Source organism: Hypanus sabinus, chromosome 8 (assembly GCF_030144855.1).
Source record: "Hypanus sabinus isolate sHypSab1 chromosome 8, sHypSab1.hap1, whole genome shotgun sequence".
NCBI lineage: Eukaryota > Metazoa > Chordata > Chondrichthyes > Myliobatiformes > Dasyatidae > Hypanus > Hypanus sabinus.
The window spans coordinates 165,668,541-165,694,321 of record NC_082713.1 but is presented as its reverse complement, the minus strand read 5'-3'; the positions used below and the strand labels follow the sequence as shown (position 1 = coordinate 165,694,321).

Here is a 25,781-nt window from a genome sequence, read left to right as displayed (position 1 = left end):
TCTGAATCACTGAGTGTGTGCAAAAAAGCATTGTACAAATGTAAATAAATCCACCCAGCCTAGCATGCACTTTTCTTAAGGATCAAGGATCAACTTCATTCACCCTATGTTTTAGGAATGTGTGTAGGTTCGACGTCCAACTAAAAAAATATATCATTCAACAATGAGAAAGAATTACAGAAAAATAAAGCTAGAAGTATAGATAAACTACCCAGGCTGCAGGAAATGGGCCACAGTCATGGCACCAAAGCAGGGGGTTCCCAGCCCGGGTCCACAGAGTCTTCAGTAAATGACTGGGGTTTCTGGCATAAAAAAAGGTTGGGAACCCCTGCTCTAGAGCTTAGAAGTGCAGTGACCTCATTCATCAAGAGATTGAGTCTGGGAGAAATAGCAAAGCATCACTCTCTTAACCTTCTGCTTTCTAAGTCCATTCTACCCAGAGCTCGTCAGTGTATGCTGTTCTCCTGCTCCTGGTTACATCCCACCTTCCACATCACCTGCCCACAGGTATTCCATCTGTAATGTAAAGTGTATTTGTGCCTTTGTTTCTGACACCTCCAAAAAAATTAATACACCTGATTGTTGGCTTAAGCACAAGAGATGCTGGAAATCCAGAGCAAAACACAAAAAATGCTGGAGGAACTCGTCATGTCAGGCAGCATCTATAGAAATAATTAAACAGTTGACATTTTGGTCGTCAGGGCTGGAAAGGAAAGGAGATTCTGACTTCTTTCCCCTTCATCTCCCATCCTGATGAAGGGTCTGGGCTGGAAGCATTGATTGTTTACTCCTCTTCATGGATGACGCCTAACCTGCTGAGCTCTCCCAACATTTTCTGATTGTTGGGTTACCAGGTGAAGAGATTTGCCTTTCTCTTAAGTTAACCCTTGATCCACAGTCTCACAAATTTAATCACCATGAAGTATTTATTGCTTCTTGCAATCCCAATGAAAGGTCATGTATAATTTGCTGTGCTTCCTAGGTAATGATTTGGAGAACAACTGATATAATTTTACTCTCTGTGATTCCCTTGTCCATTTATCCCCCTGAATTGCTCTCTCTCTTGGCATTTACCCCTGCCAGTAGAAAAAGTGCTACACCTGTTCGTTCACCTCCAGCCAAGGCACCAAGCTATCCTTCCAAGTGAGGGAACACTTCACCCATCAGTATGCCAAGATTACCTACTGTATGCTGTGCTGCCTCCTCTCCATCAGTGAAATTCAACTTAGAAAGGGGGACTGCTTTGACATTCTATCCACAACAAGCTGGATTTCCCTGTGGCCAACTATTTTAACTCCAATCCCCATTCCTATTCTGACATAACAGTCCATGGCCTCCTTTACCATCACAATGAGGCTAAACTAAGATTGGAGGAACAGCACCTCATTTTTCATCTGGGTAGCCTCCAACTTGACGGCATAAAATTCAGTTTCTCCATCTTCCAGTAGGATGTCTCCACTCCCCTTTGTCTCTTCTTCCGTTCCTCATTTGGCTCCCCTCTTAGCTCTTCTCTTCTCCTCACCTGTCTATTACCTTCCCCGACGCCCTTCCTCCTTCCCTTTCTCACAGATTCTTCAGCACTTTACTATTTCCCCCTATCACCTCATTCCCTATGACCCATCCATTTACCTTCCCCTCACCTAGCTTCACCTATCATCTTCTAATTTGTATTTCTTCCACTCTCCTCGCCTTCCTATCATGACTTCACCTCCCTTCCTTTCTAGTTCTCATGAAGGGCCTCAGGCTGAAACATCAACTATTTATTCATTTCCATTGATGCTGCCTGATCTGCTAAATTCCTCCAGCATTTTGTGTGTGTTGATCTGGTTTTCCAGCATCTGCAGGACCTCTGGTGTTTATGATGTGATTTCACACCAGGATTTGTTATATCGTTGTCAGGGTGTAGCTACATCCCTACCGAAGGAGGTGTAGGGTGCTTTGTCCTTCCATTAGCCTGCAGGTCACCCTTGGGCAAGGTGTAGCACATGCTTAGCCCCTGATCAGGGTCATGTGAAACCACAGGAGCAGATGGTGGATGGTCGTATGAGCAGCCGGTGCATATCACAGATCCTGGTTATGCGACCACTGATGCCATGCAGACAATCTCTGAAGTATTGGCAATGGCTAGTGTCACCTGCCTTGTAAAGGCACTGCCCAGAAGAAGATAATGGCAAACCAAATCTGTAGAAAAATTCACCAAGAACAATTATGGTCGTGAGAGCATGATTACCCACATGGTACAACAGGACACATAATGATGACGATGCCCTGAAGTTCTTGTCTACAGCTTGTGAAATTGCTTACTAAACTAGGCAGGTTGATGTGAACGACAGTTTGTAACCTTGTCTGCAAACTTTATTATATGCTGAGGTCACTAAAGGAGCTATATAAATGTATTTCTCCTTTTTCATCTGATAAAACATTAACAAAACAGAAAAATAGAGGGCTAGGTAATTTCTAAAGTAAGTTCATGTTCAGCACAGCATTGTGGGCTGAAGGGCCTGTATTGTGCTGTAGGTTTTCTGTTTCTATGTTTCTAAAACAGAATTAGAAGTTGCAGTAAGCGTAGCAGTGGGCAAAACATCTTGTATAAACATTGATGGTTTTGACCTTCCTGAGTTTATGTATTCAATTAGAGCTGCAATTGCAGTCAATTAAATTTAAAGATGTTAATACAGAATAAAATAAAACTGGATTGTAAAATGGAAAGTTGAACTGATCCCGTCATTTCCTTCTATGCCGCAAGGTGATTTATGTGACTTTTTCCACTTTCTAAAATGGTGACAAAGAGTTTACAAAACTTCTTAGTCCATGCAGAGTTTTCCAGTTTATAGCAGAAGTATGATTAATAAATGGCAAGGAATGACAGTAGTCAACATTGTTAAGTCCTGTACAGAGAAAAAGTGGAAGAAGAAATGACCAAGGTTCAAAGTATGTATACAGTATACATCTCTGAGATTCATCTTCTCTAGACAGTCATGAAACAAAGAAACCCATGGGTGCTGTTTAAAGAAAAGCATCATGCACAAAAAAAGTCCCTCAAAATGACAAGAAGAACATCACCCCCTCACACAAAAAACAACAAATTGCACAAACAGCAAGAAGATTAACCGCCCCCACAAAAAAAAAACAACCAAATGTACAAACAGCAAATAGAACATTAACCTTCCCTGCACAAAAAACAACAGATTGCGCAAATGGCAAGAACATTAAACCCCCCATTAAAAATAGATTGCACAACCAACAACAGCAACATTAACCGCCCCCCCACACAGGAAAAAACAGATTGCACAACTGGCAACAAAAACCTTAAAAGCACCCCCCCCCACACTAAAATACAATAAATTGCACAATCAGCAACAAGAATGTTAACCCCCCCATCCACACGATAAAACAATAAATTGCACAAGCAGCAAGAATATTAACTCCCCCATCACACTTAAAAAAACAAGTTGTGCAAATGGCAATAAGAAAGAATGGACAAAAACACAGAATATAAAAACATGAAATGGAAAGAGTCCAGTTTGAACTCTGTCCAATCCATAAATTGCAAATCTTTGGTAGCAATTTATTGCAAAGTGATGCCTACTTCTTCCACCCATAGAGTAACAATCGAACTTAAACATGGACGCCAGGTATTTATGGGAAAAAAACTACAAACTCCATGTGAAGGAATTAAAAATTAGTGAGTTCACATGGTCACATTCCTTCAGGGTTATACTGAAAGAGTAGACAGACATTATGCGCCGTTGGGTGCTGCAGTAGGGTAGCAGTTAGCACAACACTTCACAGTTTGGGGTGTTCTGGAGTTCGGAGTTCAATTCGGTGCCGTTCTGTAAGGAATCTCTGCATGTCCTCTCTGAGGGATGCTTGGATTTTCCCCAAATCCTCTGGTTTCCTCACAGAGTCCGAAAGTGTACTGGGTAGGTTAATTGATCATTGTAAATTGTCCCGTGATTAGGTTGGAGTTAATCAGGTTTATCTGGAGTTGCTGGGGTGGCATGGCTCCACACTGTACTGCCTAGTAAATAATAAATTATTTTAGACCTAAATATCCTCCTCACACGTGGGTAGGTGACAGGGCCCAAACCTTATCCAATGCAGTGACTGGAAAAGCAAATTCACATCCTCTTTCTGTATTACCCCTCACCCTGTGGCTCTTGAACCACAGGAGATAACCTCACTTGACCCATCATTGAAATGTTCCCACAACCCATGGACTCACTTTCAACGACTCTTCATCATCCTACATTCTTGATATTTATTACTTATTCGTCATTATCATAGTATTTGTACAGTTTGTCGCCTTTTGCACTCTGGTTGTTTGTCCGTCCTGTCGGGTGCGACTTTCGATTCTTTTACTATATCTGCCCACAGGAAAATGAATCTCAGGGTAGTGTATGTGATACACGAGGGGTGATTGATAAGTTCGTGGTCTAAGGTAGAAGGAGGTGAGTTATACAGTTCTTGTTACATGCACATGCAGGTCAACTCTGAGTGATTATGCAGGAAGTTTAGTTAATAACTTACCTCCTTCTACCTTAGGCCACAAACTTATCAATCACCCCTGATGAGTTATTAACTTCAAATTTTCTGCATAATCACTCAAAGAGTTGAACTGCATGCGTATGTAATGAGAGCTGTATAACTCATCTCCTTCTATCTTAGGCCAGAAGCTTATCAATCACCCCTGCTGTGGACACTTTCTGGAGGTCCAAGATCCGTATGCTCCACGACCGCTGGACTAAGTGTGTAAATGTAGGAGGGGGCGATGTTGAAAAATAAATGTGCTAGGTTTTCTAAAATCGACTTCTACCTTAGGCCTCGGATTTATCAATCACCCCTCGTATATGTACTTTGATAATAATTTTACTTGGAACTTCACTGTAAGTATTGGTAAATGAGAGAGATAACTTTACTCTCCAGCCCAGCTTACACTGGCAGCAGTGCAAAACACCGTGCTTTTCTGCTTGGGTTTAATGTAACTGAACTTCTTAAACTTTAACAAATTGCTACAAATGTTATATATGTATCCATCGCTTAGTGCTGCCTACACTCTGTTAACGCAAAATGTAAAGGACAAATGCCAAGTTTCTATAGATGTGTGATGGGCAGTATCCTGACTTGTTGCATCACAGCCTGGAATGGAAACAACAATACCCAAGAATAGAAAGTCCTCCAAAAAGTAGTGGATCTGGCCCAGTCTATCTCAGGCAAAGCCCTCCCACCAGTGAGCACATCTACATGGAGGGCTGTCACCGGAGTGCAGCATCTATCATCAGAAACCCTCATTGTCTCTTCCTGCTGCGTCACCAGGAATGAGGTACAGTACAGGAGCTTAGGTCCCACACCACCATTTCAGGAACAGTTATTACCCTCCACCCATCAGGCTCCGAACTTCACTCACCACAACACTGAGCTGTTCCTGCAACCTCTGAACACACTTTCAGTGACTCTACAACTCACGTTCTCAGTATTCTTTTTTTGCATTTGCACCGATTGTCATCTTTTTCACATTGGTTGTTTGTCAGGCTTTATGTGCAGATTTTCATTGATTCTATTGCATTTCTTTGTTATGCTGTGAATGCCTGCAAGAAAATGAATCTTGGGGTAGTATACAGTGACATATACGTGCTTTGATAATAAATTTACTTTCAACTTTAAAATGTGGAAGACATGTTCTCACACGCAAGCCTTTTCCTGAATCTGTACAAATCGGAGCGATATAAGGAAGGCGGAAAGACTGACTGAGACTGGTATCCTTATCGTGACTACACTCTAAGGGTCTCGGAGCAGCCTGTAATGTAACGATGTGAAATCCGAAGAGGAAAGGAACTTTCTTTCCAATGTTTCTTTTAGAGTCATTGTGCACAGGAAGTCTGGACCATTGACATTCACAAGCAGCCAATTCACAAACATCTAAACAATATCAACCCACCAGCAGACACATCAACACATCTGTCTCGCAGCTAATGGCTGAGTAATGGACACCAGGTCCATTATAAAAAAAGCCACAGGAATGCAGCCAAGAAATAAAAGAACCTCTACCCCTCTGGCCAGGCTACTGGAACTTATAACAGAACCAATGATCCAAGACAGAGAATTTTTAAAAAAAATTAGCGTTCATAAACACTGGAAAAAAAGAAAAAATATTTAAGGTTCTAAACCTCATGGCTCACAGACACTCACATTGAGGATTATAGTTGATGAGTTAGGTTCTGTGTTTATTCCTGTGTGCAGAACAGTGGGTAAATTCTTCCAGCTGACCAAAATTGCTAAAGAAAATTTCCAGATGCCACTGAAAACAGGATTAAGGTGGAAACAAAGTACATTGAAAGTAATGTACATGTTAATCACCACTGAATGCTAAAAAACAGAATTACCCAGACTTTAGAGAGCAAATTTTGCTCACCAGTGCCCAAGCACAGGAGTCAGGAAGTTTTCCTTGCTCGCTCTCAGGTGGATAGAACGACACCTGCCCATTCACTTCCTCCATTACCTCCATTCAGGGCCCGAAACAATCCTTCCAGGTGAAGCAACACTTCACCTGTGAATCTGCTGGGGTCGTCTATTGTGCCGGGTGCCCCTGATACGGCCTCCTTCTGCGTTGGTGAGACCCATCATAAATTGGGGGCCACTTTGTCAAGCACCCCAGCTCCATCCACCAAAAACAGAACCACCCGGTGGCCAAACATTTTATTCTCATTTCAACATGTTGGCCTTTGGCCTCCTCTTGTGCCAAGATAGGGCCATCCTCAGGGTGGAGGAATACCTTATATTCTGTCTGGGTAGCCTCCAACCTGATGGCATGAATCTCCTTCCAGTAAAAAAATCACCCCCCACTCCCCTCTTCCTCTGCCCCCCACTCTGAGCTGTTACTTCTTCATAACTGCTCATCACATCCCTTTGGATCCTCTCCTCCTTCCCTTTCTCCCGTGGTCCACTCTCCTCTCCTATCAGATTCCTTCTTCTCCACCCTTGACCTTTCTCACCCACCTGGCTTCACCTATCACCTTCCAGCTAGCCTCTTTGCCCTCCCCCCACTTTTTATTCCAGCAAGGGTCTCGGCCTGAAACGTTGACTGTTTATTCATTTCCACAGATGCTGCCTGACCTACTGATTTCTTCCAGCATTTTGTATGTGTTGCTTTGGATTTCCAGCATCTGCAGATTTTCTCATTGTTTATGAATAGAACTAACATTCAGGACATGAAATTTCTTTACTCACCTTCATAGCAAAGGAAAAAAAGCTATATTTTGGCTATACTTTATGTGTGGACTAATTCCCTCAGAAGAGAGCTAGTATTGAAAATGTATTAATTATTTCTTTTCATCCATCTTTTTTCCTGTAATTTTGATTCATGTACATAATTCAAATCTCATTTATTCTTCCTGACATCCTCAGTCACAATTCTTCATCTGAGAGCAGCAGTTCAAATCAGTGTCCCTTACCAATTTTGGCTCCTATCTGTACTTTCAGTGATCACATTGTTTCCTCACACACGCCAAAGGTGCTGGTTGATAGGGTAACTGGCTACCCTAAATTGCCTCCTATTGCAGCCAGGTGACAGGAACATTGGAGGAAGAGTATAGAGAGATGAGAGAGGAAAATGGAATTAGTGTGATCAGGGTTTGTTGGTCAGTATAGATAGCAAAGGCCCTTTTTTTCACTCTCATTCCATGACTCTTTGAGCTTTTGAAAAGACATACTCTGCTTTACCTTGCTCACAAACTGCTATTGATAATGAAATATTAACGTCAGTCTGCGCTCCCAGTGCAGCTTCCTCTACTTTGCTGAGAGCCATCGTAAATTGGGGTACCGTTTCATTGAGCACCTCTGCACTATCTGCCAAAAGCAGGATTTCCCACTGGCCAATCATTTTAATTCCGATTCCCATTCCTGTTCCGACGTGTCAGTCCATGGCCTCCTTGTGTGCCATGATGAGGCCACCCTCTGGGTGTAAGAGAAACTCCTTCTATTCCATCTGGATACCCTCTGACCTGATGGCATTTTCAGTGAACACAACTCCCCCTCTGCCTCCTCTATCCCCTGCTCTGACCTTTCATGTCTTCTAACCTGCCTATTATTTCACCCTGGGTCCCCTCCTCCTTCCCTTTTTCCTGTTGTCCACTCTCCTCTCTTAACAGATTCCTTGTTCTCCAACCCTTGACCTTTTCCACCCATCTGGCTTCACCTATCACCTTCCCCTAGCCTCCTTCCCCTCCCCACACCTTTTCCTTCTGGCCTTTTCCCCCTTCCCTCTCAGCGCTGAAGAAGAGTCTTGGCCCAAATCTCGACTGATTATTCAGTTCCTTAGATGCTGCCTAACCTGCTGAGTTCCTCCAGCATTTTGTGTATGTTGCTTTGGACTTCCAGCATTTGCAGAATTTCGGGCTAAAGCGCACTGATAACCATTATAACCAGTTGTCACTTAAAACCTTTCGAGAGTCTATGGACATCCATCAGAGGAATAGCTATTGAACACCTTTCTTCTTTGCTGACTAGCAAATTGGAGAGTAAGAGAGAATAATCAGCAAAGCTCCAGAATTTTCTTCAAAACTTATCTAAATAGTGTATCAAATGATTCATTAATACACTCATTGCGGAGAAAATATCATTTGTCTGTAAATTATGAGGATTCATAAATAAATCTAAACTCATGCCTGGTTTAATACTTAATTCCTTCAATCATTGGCTGTGTTTACCCTAGTTTATGGCCCTTTAGGTAATGTCTACCTACTGCTCCTCAGAATGAAGGACATTTCTGCGGACGTTCATCAGGGTGGTGGCCCAGGCTCAAGTAGTTTCTGCTTCTTTACCCATGAGCGTAGCTCTGTCAAAACATAGGGTTATCTGCTGATGTTTGCACAGTATCTTGTTCCAGTGGCAGCTCCTTTGAAAATCAATACCTACATACTGAAAGACTTGGGCTTCTTTCAGGCTTCAGCTACTAAACAGCAAGTTCATTCCACATCTGTGCCCACCCAACAATGTCTGACAACAGAGATTGTAATTATGCCCACTAACACTGAAGCTCTAACAGCATTGACATCCTGAGGGGTCATAATTGACCAGAAACTTAACTGGAACAGCCATATAATGGCCTTTGTCGATGAGGACATCATGTGGTAAATGGCCAAACTCCCCATTCTCCATAGCCTTTCCACTCTCCACAAGACACAGGTCAGAGGTGATTGAATAGAGCCATAGAGTCATAGGAAAGTACAGCACAGAAACAGGCCTTTCAGCCCATCTAGTCCATGCTGAACCATTTAACCTTCCTACTCTCACTGACCTGCACCAGAATCATAGCCCCTCCAGACCCCTACCATCCATGTACCTATCCAAACTTCTCTTAAGTGTTGAAATAAGTAGTTTCTGAGAAACACAAACCACTCCATCTGGCACCAACAATCATTCCAAGTTCAAAGTCACTTAGGCCACATTCCTTCATCGTTCCGATGTTTGCTGTGAACAACTACTGAACCTCTTGACCATATCTACAATACTTTTATGCATGGAGTTGCTGCCACTTGAGTGGCTGATTAGATATTTGCATTGACGAGCAGGTCTACTGGTGTCCCTAATAAAGTGGCCACTGAGTGTACATTACTCTTCAGCTTTGTTAGGGTTAATATCCTGGAAACCCCCATCCTATCCCAACATCAATAAATGAATTTGTTCAACATCAAGGCTGCAATGATTCAATAAGGTGTCTCTCCACCCCCTTCTCAGGGACATTTTGGAATAGCACCAATACCAACCAACTATTAGAAAATGAAATAAACATAGAATATTGAACATAGAAAAATAAAGGTCCATTTGGCCCATGATACTCTGCTGATCCTTTAACCTACTTGAAGATCAGTCTAACCCTTCACTTTTAAACAGCCACACACACAAAATGCTAGTGGAATGCAGCAGGCCAGGCAGCATCTATAGGAAAAGCACTGTCGACGTTTCGGGCCGAGACCCTTCACCAGTCCTGTGTGTGTTGCTTGAATTTCCAGCATCTGCAGATTTCCTCGTGTTTGCCTCTTAAACAGCCTTACCTTTTCTCTTTCAAGGATCAAAGATGAACTTTATCCACTGTATACATTTACACGTATTGGGAATTTGGTATATTGGTCAAGGTGCAACGACATCTAACAGTTATAAAGACTAAAGAATTAAATAAAAATAAAGTTAGAGGTTAAAGTACAGACATGGAATAAAATATGCATAAACACATAAATGCCGGTATTTATTTACAATGTAAGCTGCATTATAAAAAGTGGTTTAATATATTTATCGTGCAGTAATAGAGGGATAGAGGAGGGTGGGGTGAACTAACTAGAATGGTCGATCAGATGATTCTAACTGGAATTTGATGCTGAGGAAGAAACTTTTAAGATTGTGTGAAGTTTTTTTTTTGGTTTTAATAGCCCTATAGTGTTATCCAAAAGGGTGCCTTTGGGTGGGCAGTGTCTGCAATGATTTGTCCTGCCTGCTTCTGTGTCCTGCAGTGATGGGAGACTGCAGTCAATGACCTTCTCTGCTGACACAACAGTTCGCAGTTGTCCTGACGAAGGGTCTCGGTCCGAAACGTCAACAGCGTTTCACCCTATAGATGCTGCCTGGCCTGCTGCGTTCCACCAGCATTTTGTGTGTGTTGCTGACAGTTCGCTGTAGTTTTTGTAGTGGATGTTGCACCAACCAGACAGTAATGGTTGGTGTGAGGCTGCTCTCTATGTAGTATAGAATTGTATACTGAGGAAGACATAATTTTACCTACTGGCACAAGAAATGCGTTCTGTGCTGAGCCTTTTTGATAATGAAGGAAATATGGTTCTCCCACATTATTCCTGTGAAATAATGATTCCCAAGAATGTGAATGTTGCAAAGGTGCTAACTAGAGTTGTTGATGATGAGTGGGTAGAGAGGAGACTCATTTCTCCTGAAGACGATATGCATTGTCATGGTTTTGGGGGCATTCGGCTCCAAGTTCTTGTGACTGCACCAGGGCACCAGCTTGCTTCTCTTCCTAGTGGTGCTTGGATTTGTTACCTTTGATGATTAGTCCAGACTGATGACAATTTCATACATACACCTAAGAGTCTCTTAAATGCCCCTAATGTATCAGCCTTGCACAACGTATCAACCTCACAATTTTAATGCCATTTATTTCTTAATTTAAGTATAAAATGTTTTTCTCAATGCATGATGCCTTTATTTTCATGTACTTTGAGGATTAATGTGGCTTTTACTGAGGAACTATTCACTGCAGTCTGCAGAGATTTTTTTTATAATGGAAATTCTTATTTTTGTGTATTTATGTTGCAATTCTTAGCTTTTAAATGAATTCCACATGAAGAAATGTGTTTGATTATTCTCCCCCCTCCTCCCCACAGGCGTCTTGCAGGAAATGACTTGACGAACATCCCTATGGGAGCATTTGATGGTCTTTACAATCTTAAAGTCCTGTAAGTAAGCTTTTCCTTTATTTGCTAACTTATGTAGCTTAGATCGTGAAGTTTTTTGTTCATGGACCAAACAACAAAAATGATGAAATTTGGCTTTGTCCTCCAGAACATTTTGACCTGAAACTGAATTGGATTTCATTCTCAAAAGGTTAAATTAGACTTAGCTGTTGGGAAACTGGTATGATCTGACTCAGCTGATACTGCTGTAGTTTAAATTGCTCTGCTTTAAAAATGTGGCCATTTATAAAATTATCTTTTACCAATGAAAATTACCTTCCCAAGCGTAATTTATGATTAACATTATGAGGTGCAAATGGACTTGGGAGTCCTTGTGCAGGATTCCCTAAAGGATAATTTGCAGGTTGAGTTGGTGGTGAGGAAGGCAAATGCCGTGTTAGCATTCATTTCGAGAAGAGTGGACTAGAAAAGCAAAGGTGTAATGTTGAGGCTTTATAAGTCACTGCTGAAGCCTCACTTTGAGTACTGTGAGCAGTTTCGGGCCCCTTATCTAAAAAAAGGATGTGTTGACGTTGGAGAGGGTTCAAAGGAGGTTTACAAAAATGATTCTGAGATTGAGAGGCTTGTCATGTGAGGAGTTTTTGATAGCTCTGGGCTTGTACTCACTGGAAATCAGAAGAATGAGGGGGAATCTCCTTGAAACCTGTCGAATGTTGAAAGGCCTTGATAGAGTAGATGTGGAGAGAATGCTTCCTGATTTGGAGAAGTCCAAGACTGGAGGACACAGTCTCAGAATAGAGGGATGTCCATTTAGAATGGAGATGAGGAGGAAATTCTTTAGCCAAAGAGTGATGACTCTGTGGAATTCTTTGTCACATGTGGCTATGGAGGATAGGTCATTGGATATATTAGAGTCAGAGGTTGATATATTCTTGATTAATCAGGGTACAAAGGGTTATGAGGAGAAGAAAGAGGTTGAGACTGAGAGGGAAATACATTGGCCATGATGAAATGGCAGAGCAGACTCAATGGGCCAAATGACCTAATTCTGCTCCTAGGTCTTGTGGTCTAAACTTGCCATGGACAGGTAAGGACAATGAATTTGATCATGTTGGTCCATCTGACTGGGCCTGGAGTTTAAATATAAAAACATAGGGACAAATATGTGGTAAAAAAAACTTTGACAGATTTTCGAGAGGTGTTATCACATTTGTAATGTGATTAGCTTAACTAGTATTATTTTCTACAATTTATTCGTAGTCATTTTTATTGTTGACTACTGTTACATTGTATCTGATTGTAGTGAATATTAACCTTGCAGAAGATCAGGTCAATGTTCACTTAGGCACAACATAACGGAAATGTCAAAAAATTAGCATCGCCTTGTATTCCTGATTGTTAAAGGGTACAACGATTTTGTTTAAAAAGAGTGTACTTCATATCTCAGGACCCTTTTAGCCACAACATTTTTTTCTGCATGTGTGCATGTTTGGAACTACTAAACAGCATATCAACATTTTATCCTCGGAGAGCACCAAAACCTTGTCAATGGGCTTGGAGGATTGCGTGCCTCAATGACCCACAGAGCTATGTTGGCTTTATGCTTTGGCTCTTGGTAGGGTCACCCAAGCCAAACAGGTCAAAGCGGTGGATGCCTGACTAAGATTGGTCCACCAGTCCTACAGGTTCCGGGGTTCAGCTCCGAGCTAACAACCCTGACTGGTCAAAAATAACTATTATGGAAACAGCAATGAAGAATCCTTCTACACCAGAGTGTGGAAGTATTCCTGAGTCTCCACCTGGGACTTGCATGACTGACCTGAGTGAAAACCAAGAGGAGGCTACTGACATGATGAAGGAAGCCCTGAACACCTTGAAAGATGGAAGACATTCATTACTATACTAAACATCAGTGGCATAACAATCAATTGTCTCTCTCTTTTCAATGTTATATATTAAAACATTGAATTGGTAAGTGAGTCTAGAACTAAGGGACATAGCCTCAAAATTTGGGGGAGTAGATTTAGGATGGAGATGAGGAGGAATTGCTTTTCCAGACTTGTGGAAACTGTGTGGTGGTTTCTTTCGAACTTATAGTCTTTTAACATCTTTGGACTATTTTTACCATGCCCATGGTCTGTTTTTTTAAATCAAATTATGGTATTGTTTGCACTGTTGTAACTATGTGGTTTTGTGCAGGTCTTGTAGCTTTAGTTTTTGGTCTTGTTTTGTCTGGTGGATTTGGAGCTCCTTTCCGGGGCACATACTAAGATGGTAGTGCGATATTGATACGCAGCAGCCTCTCCGGACTCTGGATTGTGGATTGCCAAACGTCATGTGGATTTTCTGGTGTAGTCTGTTTTGTCATGTGCTTTGTTGATATCATTCTGGAGGAACGTTATCTCATTTTTTAACTGCATTGCATTTGTGGTTTTTAAATGACAATAAACTAAATCTGAATCTGAAATCTGAAATCTGAGCAGTGATTCAGTGGAATTTTCTGCCCAATGAAGCCATGGAGGCTACCTCAGTAAATATATTTAAGACAAGGTTGGATAGATTTTTGCAGATTAGGAGAATTAAAGGTTATGAGGAAAAGGCAGGTAGGTGGAGATGAGTCCATGCCCAGATCAGCCATAATTTTATTGAATGGTGGGGCAGGCTCGATGGGCCAGATGGCCGACTCCTGCTCCTATTTCTTAGCCATAAAATTTCAATGTGAATGAGTGGGTATTGCAGTACACTTTTCCAGAGAGCCTATTTGAAGCTAAGTGAAAGGGTTGTAATTTGAGGTCTGTTCATTAATCATCTTCATTCTGCCTATTAGGAAAGTGTTTGTTTCTGCTGCCGAATACACATCGCATTGAGCCAGAGAGGTTTAGAACATATACTCCCAAGAGGGATACATAAAAGGTCTTTGTCAAGTAAACAGTTGTTGACAGATAATGTATTTGGTTTCTGTAAAGGAAGTGGGGCAAGGTGTGAAGAGAATTGTTCAAAAGAGGTATTTAGAAGCAAAGAGAGATAAACTCAGACTTAAAATCCTGGTTGGGGGTGGTGGGGGTTGAGATAGGAGGTTGTTTGTTTGGAGGAATATTATAAAAGTGGTATACTATTTTCTTCTAGTTATTTTCTAGATATTTTTGGAAGGGGCTTAATCAAGGGCAGCAGATGATCTGTACACCATTGTGACTTGTATAATTGTATGTGTTTGATAAAATTAATTTTTGGTCGATTTCAAAACCATGGTTGTGATACCTTAGTTTTAAATTTTATCCATATTTTACTAAGTATTACTTTTTAAACAATAACATTGTAAAACATAATTTATACATTATTAATCAGAAAAAATGAAGATCCAAATTTTGATTTTTCCTATTACAGAGTCATACAGTAATACAGCACAAAATCAGGCCCTTCAGCCCAACTCATCCATCCTGACCACAGTCCCTACCAAGCTAGTCTTGTTTCCTGTGTTTGGCCCATAGACCTCTAAACACCACCCCTCCATATACTTAGCAAAAATGTCTTACATTATAAAAAATTATCAGCCTACAAGTTTATTGAGGAACAGCTAGAAGTATTCTAAACCTAATTCTAAGAATAAATGGAATTACTTATGTACCAGATTTTGGAGTATTCCGCAGATCTCAAAATCATCACAACCCTATTTAAATTAATGACATTAACTTTCTATTGCTGCTGGTTACAGGCGAGTTAATCATTGTCATCTTTCAACATGCAATCTCAACAAAGTAAACAAGTGTCTTGCATAGCAAACGTCCTTTGAAGGTGCTGCTGAGATTCTTCCTCCAATTGCATTATAGATCTTCCCATCACCAATACTTACTGCAGTGACCTGAATAATGTCTAAGTACTCAAAGTATATTTATAATCAAAGAATACACATGTCACATATACAACCCTGAGATTCATTTTCTAGCGTGCAGACTCAGTAAATAAACATAGTTGAATTAATGGAAGACTGCACCCAACAGGACAAGCAAACAACCAAGAGACAGCAATCTGCGTAAATACAAAAGAGAGAAACAAATATTAATAATAGAAAGAAGAAATAAAAAACAATGATAATAAATACATAAGCAATACATATTGAGAACAGGAGATGAAGGATCCTTGAAAGTGAGTCCATAGGTTATGGGAACAGTTTAGTGATGGGGCAAATGAAGTTGAGTGAAGTTATCCCCACTGGTTCAAGAGCCTGATGGCTGATGGGTAATAACTGTTCCTGAAGCTGACGGTGTGAGTCCTGAGGCTCCTGTATCTTTATCCTGATGGCAACAATGAGAAAGAGAGTATGTTCTGGGTGGTGGGTGTCCCTGATGATAGATGCTGCTTTCCTGTGACAACACTCCATGCTCCATGTAGATGTGTTAAATGGAGAGGAGGGCTTTACCTGTGATGGACTGGGACATATCCACTACTCTTTGTAGGCTTTTCCATTCAAGGGTTTTGTGTTTCCATACCAGGTTGTGATGCAACCAGATAATCTACTCTCCACCACACATCTATCGAAGTTTGTTTAAAGAGCAAACATGAGGAAACCTGCTGATGCTGGAAGTTTATCCAAGTTTTAGATATTCCCTTATAGCATCAAAGAGATCTATTCAGCTTTCAGCACGATCCCATTCCACCACTTATTTTCCTGGAAACCATTCTGTTCACTCCTGGTTAGCACAACGCTTTATGGCACCAGCAACCCTGGTTCAATTCCCGCCGATGCCTGTAAGGAGCTTGTACATTCTCCCCGTGACCATGAGGGTTTCCTCCAAGTTCTCTGGTTTCCTCCCCCAGTCCAAAGACTTGCCAGTTGGTAGTTTAATTGGTCATTGAATTCCGCGATGTAGCTCAATAAATAAATAAATAGTACAACCCCCTCCTCCACCCCCGCTAATCCTGCAGATTCTCCCACAAGCCACCTACACTTGGGACAAATTGCAGTGGCCAGATAGCCTAACAATCAGCTCTTCATTGAGACGTCTGAGGAACCCCACACAGTCACAGCGAGAATGTGCAAGTTCGACTCAGACAGCACAAGAAAGCAGAATCAAACCCAGATCACAGGAGCTACGAGACAACTAAACAATCCAGCTTGCCACTGAGCCCCCATCTGTAAATGCAACTCAAAGTAATGGATTATATGTGTCACAATTCAGAGTATACCTTCAAACCAACAGCCTCAGGTCACTGAGGGAATTAATCGCCCACAGAGAGGTCCGCATGTTAACTGAAAGATTAACATTGGCTGAACCTACCTACCATCTGCCTTTTTAACGTAATCTAGCAAAAATTGTTTATGAAACAAAATGCCTCCATCCAAGGTTACAACTCATGGAGTTAGAGAGTATGATCAGGGAACAAACGTAATAAAATAAACTTATTTTTATTTTTAGGATAACTTCCCTCAAGATTATAAACTACCTTGCTATAATAAATTTAAATCATTCAATAAACTCTAAAATACAATGGTATAGAGTTATTCCAAACAATTTATGCTGGAAAACATCCTGCTCATGGTTTTATTTTCAATTGAGTTTGACTGCTTATGCAATGGTTAGCACATTCAGATCCAGTTATTGGTTGCCAAAGGCAAGCAATTGAGACCAGGTGAAATGTAGTGAAATATCAGGCTTCTCACTGTGCCAGCAATTAAAGCATGCAATGGATTCTGAAGTCCACACAATGTCAGTAAACTGCCCAAGCTGGACTATTAATGACTTTTGTAGAAACTCATTTCCCCCACAGTCTTACTGGTGCCAAATGCACTGTATGGCTGCCAGCATTGACTTAGTGAGTATTTCTGAGAAAGATATCGCTCTGTTTTCAATTCATTATCAGTAAAAATATGTAAAAGCCATGACTTAGCAACATTTTTGCTAAAAAGAGGAAGAACTTGGGGATTTTTCAGTGTTTAAAACCTGTTAAGTCCAAAAGCATCTCATAATAAATGAAGTACTTTTTAAACGGCAGAAAATGCACCAGTCAGGAACAGGATCATGGTAAATGACTTAATAAATCAGAGTAAATTGTATTATCAAAGTATATATATGTCATCATATACAACCCTGAGATTCATTTTCATAGTCAGCAAATCTATAGAATAGTAACTATAACAGGATCAGTGAAAGATCAACCAGCGTGCAGAAGGCAACAAGCTGTGTGAATGCAAATATAAATAAATAGTGAGAACATCAGTTAGAGATAAAGGGTCCTTAAGGTGTGATCATTGGTTGTGTGAACACCTCAGTGGATGGGCAAGAGTGTGTAGTTATCCCCTTTGTTCAAGAGCCAATGGCTGTGGGGTAGCAACTGTTCCTAAACCTGGTGGTGCGAGTCCTGAGGTTCTTGTACCTTCTACCTGATAGCAGCCAGATGGCCTGAGTGGTGGGGATCTCTGATGATGGACGCTGCTTTCCTATGACAGCTTTTCATGTTGATGTGCTCAGTGGTTGGGAGGGTTTTACTTGTGATATACTGGGCCAAATTCACCACCTTTTGTAGGATTTTCCATTCAAAGGCAAAGGTGTTTCCATACCAGGCCAGTGACCAGTAACTTGTTTAAATGATGTTGGTAGAACTTCCCTGATCTTCCATGATTAGTGGTTCACTATCTTCTCATGCCTCTGAAAAGGTATTTGAAAGAAGGTACTATAGCACCCCCTCATTATTGAACTAACATGCGCGCATAGAGTACAACTTGCTTTCTATTATTACCGTCACATCTGGGCAGATATTGAGAGAATCTTTTTCATTAATAAAAAGTACTTATGATGAAAAGTCATCACCCTGAAACATTCATTGCCTCTATTTCTGTCATCACAGTTCTGCTGAACATGGACTCTAAGATGGTGCTACCAAACGATTCCTTGGGGAGCATCTTTCAGATAGCAAATCTATCCAATTACTCCACTTTTTCTATGCCTTTCGCTTGTTCTTTTTGTCTTGTTTGTGTTACGGAAACTGTTGCAAGCCTGCGACTTAATATAAGCATAGAGACTCTCACAGCTACCTGGACTATTCCTCTTCCCACCTTGTCTCTTGCAAAAATGCTATCCCCTTCTCACAATTCCTCCATCTCTGCCTCATCTGCTCTCAGGATGAGGCTTTTCATTCCAGGACAAAGGAGATGTCTTTCAAATCTCTTACTATCTTTCCTTTCGGTTAGTCCTGAAGAAGGGTCTCGGCCTGAAACGTCGACAGCACTTCTCCCTATAGATGCTGCCTGGCCTGCTGTGTTCCACCAGCATTTTGTGTGTGTTGTACAAAGGAGATGTTTTCCGCTTCCCTTCTTCCACCATCAACTCTGCTCTCAAACACATCCCTCCCATTTCCCGCACACCTGCCCTCACCCCATCCGCCTGCCACCCTTGTCCTCACCTACCACCCCACCAGCCTCCAGGTCCAACGTATAATTCTCCATAACTTCTGCCACCTCCAACGGGATCCCACTACCAAGCACATCTTTCCCTCCCCCACTCTTTCTACTTTCCGCAGACTCCCTTGTCCATTCGTCGTCGTCGTCCCCCCCATCGCTTCCCTCCGATCTCCCTCCTGGCACTTATCCTTGTAAACGGAACAAGTGCTACACCTGCCCTTACACTTCCTCCCTCACCACCATGCAGGGCCCCAGACAGTCCTTCCAGGTGAGGCGACACTTCACCTGTGATTCAGCTGGTGTGGTATACTGCGTCCAGTGCTCCCGGTGTGGCCTTTTATATATTGGTGAGGCCCAACGCAGACTGGGAGACCGTTTCGCTGAACACCTACGCTCTGGCCGCCAGAAAAAGCAGGATCTCCCAGTGGCCACACATTTTAATTCCATGTCCCATTCCCATTCTGATATGTCTATCCATGGCCTCCTCTACTGTCAAGATGAAGCCACACTCAGGTTGGAGGAACAACACCTTATATACTGGCTGGGTAGCCTCCAACCTGATGACATGAACATTGACTTCTCTAACTTCCGTTAATGCCCCTCCTCTTCTTATTACCCATTCCCTGACATATTTAGTTGTTTGTTTTTTTTTCTCTCTCTCTCTCTCTCTGCCCATCACTCTGCCTGTTCTCCATCTCCCTCTGGTGCTCTCCCCCCTTTCTTTCTCCCAAGGCCTCCTGTCCCATGATCCTTTCCCTTCTCCAGCTCTGTATCACTTTTGCCAATCACCTTTCCAGCTCTTAGCTTCATCCCTTCCCCTCCGGTCTTCTCCTATCATTTCGCATTTCCCCCTCCCCCTCCTACTTTCAAATCTCTTACTATCTTTCCTTTCGGTTAGTCCTGACGAAGGGTCTCGGCCCGAAACGTCGACAGTGCTTCTCCCTTTAGATGCTGCCTGGCCTGTTGTGATTCACCAGCATTTTGTGTGTGTTGTTTGAATTTTCAGCATCTGCAAATTTCCTCGTGCAAGCCTGTGACATATAGTTAGGAACTCGATCGAACTATCCAGTACTATGCTGTGTCTGGAGAGCTGCCTCTGGAGATCAGAGACAAGAGGCTGAAAGGGTCCGAGAACACAAGCTAACTCATGGAAAAAAACCCAAGACACAGTGCGGGGTCATGAATTACCCCATCTGAAAGTGACAAGGAGGACTGAAGATTCAAGTTGAATGCAGAGGGGGTCAGAGATGACTCCCAACAGATTTATTCAGCAGCCAGATTGGCATGTTCGATATGGATCGATGGTGTTTGGACCTGGGTCAGCCTGTTCAGCCCCGGATCGGCACATTCGACCTGGATTGGTGGCGTTTGGTCCTGGTTCGACATGTTCGAACCCAGGTCGGTGATCACCCTTTACGGAAGGACTGAGTTCATGCAGCTGCTCTCCTCGTGTGCAGACGAAATGATGTTTCTCATATTCTGAGGTTTATGTGATTATTGGACTGTACTTTATACTGGGTTTCCTCAGTTTTCTTTCTTGTTGGCGGGCAGGTGATCTGTTAATTTTTGGTGTGTGGAGGGGGGGGGGGGGTTGGGGGCTTGGTGCTACTGTCTCTGTTCTTTTCTGTGAGTGAGGGTGTCAGGGATTGGAGATTGTTTTTTTGGGGGGTGTCATTGACTGTTATTGTGGCTGTTCTTTGCAGCAGAGGAGCGGGGAGTTTTGGAACCCATGAGTTTTGTTTCTTTTCTTTTTCATATGGTTGGAGGGAGTTGATGTCTTTTCTGTCATCAATACCCATAGTCTTTCTGTATTTCATGACTTTCTGGGTAAGACAAATATCAGAGTTTTATTGTACGTGCATACTTTACAATAAAATGACTTTGAGGTGGGGAGGGGGGCATTGCCTTGCTGCTTGTGCAAGGGAGGGGGGAACTGGGGGGGGGCTTTGGGGTTCTAATGTTTAACTGACAGTCATTCTTTGGGGCACTCCTCTATTTTCGTGGATGCTTGCGAAGAAAAAGAATTTCAGAATGTATTTTGTATACACTTCTCTGACATTAAATATACCTTTGAAACCTTGGAACCTTTGAGTGTTTCCAGAATTTCCTGCTTTGACTTCAGAGTTTTTGCATCAGCAGCTTCCCGCTTTCAAAAATAACTAATTGATTTGCCCCTTTCTTTTAACTGGTGGCCAGGTCAGAGGTTGATAACCACACCAGGTACTTTGAATTTATTTATGCGAATTCAAATAGACCCAGTTTACAATGATATGTCTAGTAATTCATCTGCACAACCGCTAAAAGAAATGGCTAAATTCTGCTGCAATGTCTAATGGTTTCACTGTGCTGGGAGCGCCAGGTACAAGAGATGACCCCAGCGTTCTTGTAGGTGAAGAGTTGCCTCACCTGGGAGGATAGTTCGGGGCCCTGAATGGTAGTCGAGGAGGAGGTGTAGGGGCAGTTGTAGCTCTTGTAACGGTAACAGTGGTAAGTGCCAGGAGGGAGATAAGGGGTGGGGGGGGAGGGACAAGTGGACAAGGGAGCCATGTAGAGAACAATCCCTGCAGAAACCAAAGTTTACAGGGAGAGTGAAAGGTGAGTGATTGGATCCCATTGGAGATGGTGGAAGTTGTGGAGAATATGTGCTTGATAGTGAGGCTCATGAGGTAAGGGTAAGGGGAGTCCCTATCCCTGGTATGACAGTGGAGGGGTGAAAGGATGGCTGATATGCAGGAAATAGAGGAGATATGAGTGAGGGCAGTATTAGTGGTGGTGGAAGAGAAATCACAATTGTTTTAAAAAAGGACATCTCAGATGTTCTGGAACAGATGCAGCAGAGACTGAGGAACTTGGAGAAGGGAATGGCATTTTTGCAAGTGATTGGATGGGAAGATTTATGGTCAACAGGCTTGTAAAAGATGTCAACGGACAGACTCTGGAAATTGAGAAAGAGGGAAGAGAAGTCAGAGATGGCCAAGTAAATGTGAGGGCAGGGTGAAAGTTGGAGGAATTTCCCTTACCTGGTCTCACCTATCACTTACTAGCTCATACTCTTCCCTGTCCCCCAGTATTTTAACCTGGCTTTTGTTCCATTCCTTTCCTGTCCTGATGAAGGCTCTCAGCCCCAAACATTGACTGCTTATTCCCCTTCTTAGATGCAGCCTGACGTGTTCACCTTACCCTTCCCTTTCTTCCATGGTCTTCTGTCCTCTCCTATCAGATTCTCCCTTCTCTAGCCCTTTATCTCTTTCACCAACCAACTTTCCACTCTTTACTTCATCCTGTCCAGTTTCACCTGTCAGCCACCCTCTTATACTTATTCCTCCCCTCCCCCCACCTTGTTACTCTGACATCTCCCCTTCCTTTCTAGTCCTGAAGAAGTTGTCTCGGCCCGTAAAGTCAACTGTTTACTCTTTTCCATAGATGCTGCCTGACCTGCTGAGTCCCCCCAGCATTTTGTGTGTGTTATTTTCCAAAAGATTGTCTCACGTTGCAGAGTATCTCCAGCATTTTATGTATGTTGCACAAGATTTCCAACATCTGCTGAACCCTTATAAACTTGTTAAGAATTTAAATGTAAGGAAATAGCACAGAATGATGGCTCGTTGTCCTGACCAATTGATTTTTTTCTTTCCCAAATAATCAGCATGTTGCAGAATAATCAGCTATGGACAGTTCCTGAAGAGGCACTACGGAATCTGAGGAGTCTTCAGTCACTGTAAGTACACTGTAACTCCTTGAGCATACTCCAGGATATACTTCAGTATGAAAGCTGCGCTGCCCTGCCATTAACTCTCTATCCAGAACTTGGTGCAGGACAATCATAGTTGCTCTCTTTCCTTTTCTACAATGAGGATGAAACACTCGTCATTACTTTTTCCTGGACCTAACAAGGAAAATTAGTGACAACTTTCTAAACCATTAATACATCATACTTGAAACTACTGCCAACACTGATTCTCATCTTTGTGTGGGAACATTTAGCTTCCAGCTGACATTTGAAAATTTCAGTGTGATCAGGCAAGATTAGCTTTATTCGTCACGTGTACAGCACATCAAAATATCAGATCATACAGTGAAAAGCATTTTTTGCATCAGCACTGTCCGAGGATGTGCTGGGGGGCAGCTCTGCGAGAGTCGCCATGCTTCTGGTGCCAACATAGCACGCCCACCACTTAGTAACCCGAACCTGGGCATCTTTTTCATTCAGAGTGTGGGAAGACACTGGAGCACCCAGAGGAAATTGACGCCCTCACAGGGAGAACGTACAATATCCTTACAGATAGTGGTGGGAATTGAACCCCGTCTTCTGATCATTGGTGCTGTAAAGCATTGTGCTAACTGCTATCTGCTACCCTACCTTGCTGCCCTCGCAACCTTAGAACAAGTTAGCCTGCAGGCGTGATCCTATGTCCCACACTTTGAGATGCCTTAATGTTCTAGGGCAGTTTTCAGCCATATTTTATAACCCCCAATAAAAATTCTGTTTTATTAAAATCATATTTATAGCAACATTTATATCAATAAATGTTATAATGTTCTATTCTCTGTCAGTAAGAGGAATAGAGGTTCTATTGCAGGATACACCTAACATGATTTGCCACAGATACGAATCAGAAACATAAAGTTGTTATTCTTTCTATTTTGAAAGGAAGGGCTTATTCATTAACTTTGTAGCAATGGAAGTTTACATCAATAATGACCTTGTGGTGCTGGAACAATCCAGTTGCACCCACTGATGCTTAAATTGAGATTATTTTGAAGACAGGATGTAGACAGTATTGCGTTAGCAGTTTTGCATCTGTCAGCCAACAATGGATCTTCATCCTCAAAGATAAAAATGCATTGATTCTTTCCAGCATCATAATGAAAAAAGCTCTTTATATTCACACCCACACACAATTTGTACTGTGTACTGGGAATATATATTTATAACACACTGCTGAAAAAGGGCCAGAATCATCATGAAGGTTAGCAGCTACGCTGCTCATGGACTGTTCATCCCACTCCCATTGGGAATGCGGCTCCATCGCATCCATGCCAGACCTGCCAGACCCAAAATCAGTTACTTTCCCCAAGCAGTAAGGCTGATCAACACCTCCACCCACCCCTCCATACCCACAACCCCCACTACTTCGTCACTTCCTGTCAGTCACCATATGGACAAGCACTCCTCTGCCACGTACAAACACGCTGGAGGAACTCAGCAGGTTGGGCAGCATCTGTGGAAACGAACAGTGAACGTTTTGGGCCGAGACCCTAGGTCAGGACTGTCGAAGGAGGGGGCAGGGTGGGAAGGAGAAGGCTGGTAGGTGCCAGGTGAAAAACCAATCAGAGGAAAGTTCAAGGGGTGGGGGAGGGGAAGCAGGGAGGGGATAGGCAGGAAAGGTGAAGAAGGAACGTACAGGGAAAGCACTATGGGTAGTGGAAGAAGACAGAATCATGAGAGAGGTGATAGGCAGCTGGAGGAGGAGGCAGAGTGAAAGTGGGATGGGGGAAGGGAGAGGGAGGGAATTACTGGAAGTTAGAGAATTCGATGTTCATACCAAAGGGCTGGAGACTATGTTTCCACGGATGCTGCCCGACCTGCTGAGTTCCTCCAGCGTGTTTGTACGTGTTGATTTGACCACAGCATCTGCAGTGTTCTTTGTGTTTACTCCTCTGCCAAGTGTCAACTTATGGTCATACAATCAATTTAAGCTCTCTAGTATATTTACATTTATTGCATTCTTTATCATATTGTGTTTTTTTGGGGCTGCATTGGATTTGGAGTAACAATTATTTTTTTCTGCTTTATGTTGTGTACTGGAAATGACATGAAACAAACTTGAATCTTGAATTAGAACCAGTCAAAACCAAATATCTGACTTAGTTTTCCAGGGTAGTGGATCATTGTCAGAAGCAAACCTGACCCATTTATAGTTGCGTGCTTGTGCTTATACGTACAGTACTATGCAAAAGTCTTAGGCACATGTATATGTGGTGTGCTGTGGGAGTGGTGTGAGGCAGGTGGCAAAGAAAGAGTGCCAGGGTCGGGTGGTGGTGAGGGTGCAGACACCCTGAGACACCAGGGAAGGTGATTCCAAACAATTGGTTTATTGATCATTACAGAATGTCTTTCTGTGCTTCCCGCACCCTCCCCTCTCCATTCCCCTTTTCCTAACCATGATTCTCCTCTCCCTGCCTCTCAGTCCACGGTAGAGACCCATATCAGAATCAGGTTTATCATCACTCACATCTGTCGTGAAATCTGGGTTTTTTTTTTGGCAGCAGTACAGTGCAATGTAACAGACTGTAAAAGACTGTAACAGTCTTAGGCACCTTAACTATATATGGTACGTGTGCTTGAGACTTCAGCAGAGTACTGTATGTAGTGACATTCAGTGTAGAGACAGATCTCTTTCCAAATTATTCCTATGCTGACCATCAACAACCTACAGACACTCATCCTTGTTCACCAGCAATTAATCCATTGCCTTCTACACCATGCCAATTCAAGTGCTTCTTTATACATTCACCTCTGTAACTTATATGTGATATGTAAATCTTACGTACGCGAACCGTAATTGTTCCTGCAATGTTGTCACAGCTTGAGGAATTGTTTCCTGTGACTGATTGCAGACAAAGTGTTGCAGTGGGTTTCGGGGATAGAATAAGGTGAGTGTAAAGAGAGCGACCTTGAAGATGGAGCTGCACTGTGGTCTTCCATCAACGAAATAACATCGATGATTTTTTACATCCGTTCACTGAGAGACAGAGAGAGTGAGAGAGGTGCCAGTGAATGAATAAAGCTTTATGGGGATACAACAGCTGTATAATACAACTGAAACAGCAGCAAAGAAGAAAACATAATAATCAGCACAGAAGAAAACGCATTATCCCTTTATGGATTTTTAGCACAACAATGGAAGTGACTGGTGGAACTAAGTGTGTGTGTGTGTGTGTGTGTGTGTGTGTGTGTGTGT

At 42.4% G+C, this 25,781-nt stretch overlaps 1 protein-coding gene across 1 annotated transcript in view; it reads left to right on the top strand.

Annotated features, from left to right (window-relative positions):
• The window catches only part of LOC132397848 (leucine-rich repeat-containing G-protein coupled receptor 5-like), a 181,221-nt gene that overhangs the window by 66,132 nt on the left and 89,308 nt on the right, over nucleotides 1-25,781 (top strand). The window contains exons 3-4 of the mRNA XM_059976598.1: nucleotides 11,391-11,462; nucleotides 22,463-22,534. Coding sequence (XP_059832581.1) covers nucleotides 11,391-11,462; nucleotides 22,463-22,534 — 144 coding nt within the window. The remainder of the gene's footprint in view (nucleotides 1-11,390; nucleotides 11,463-22,462; nucleotides 22,535-25,781) is intronic.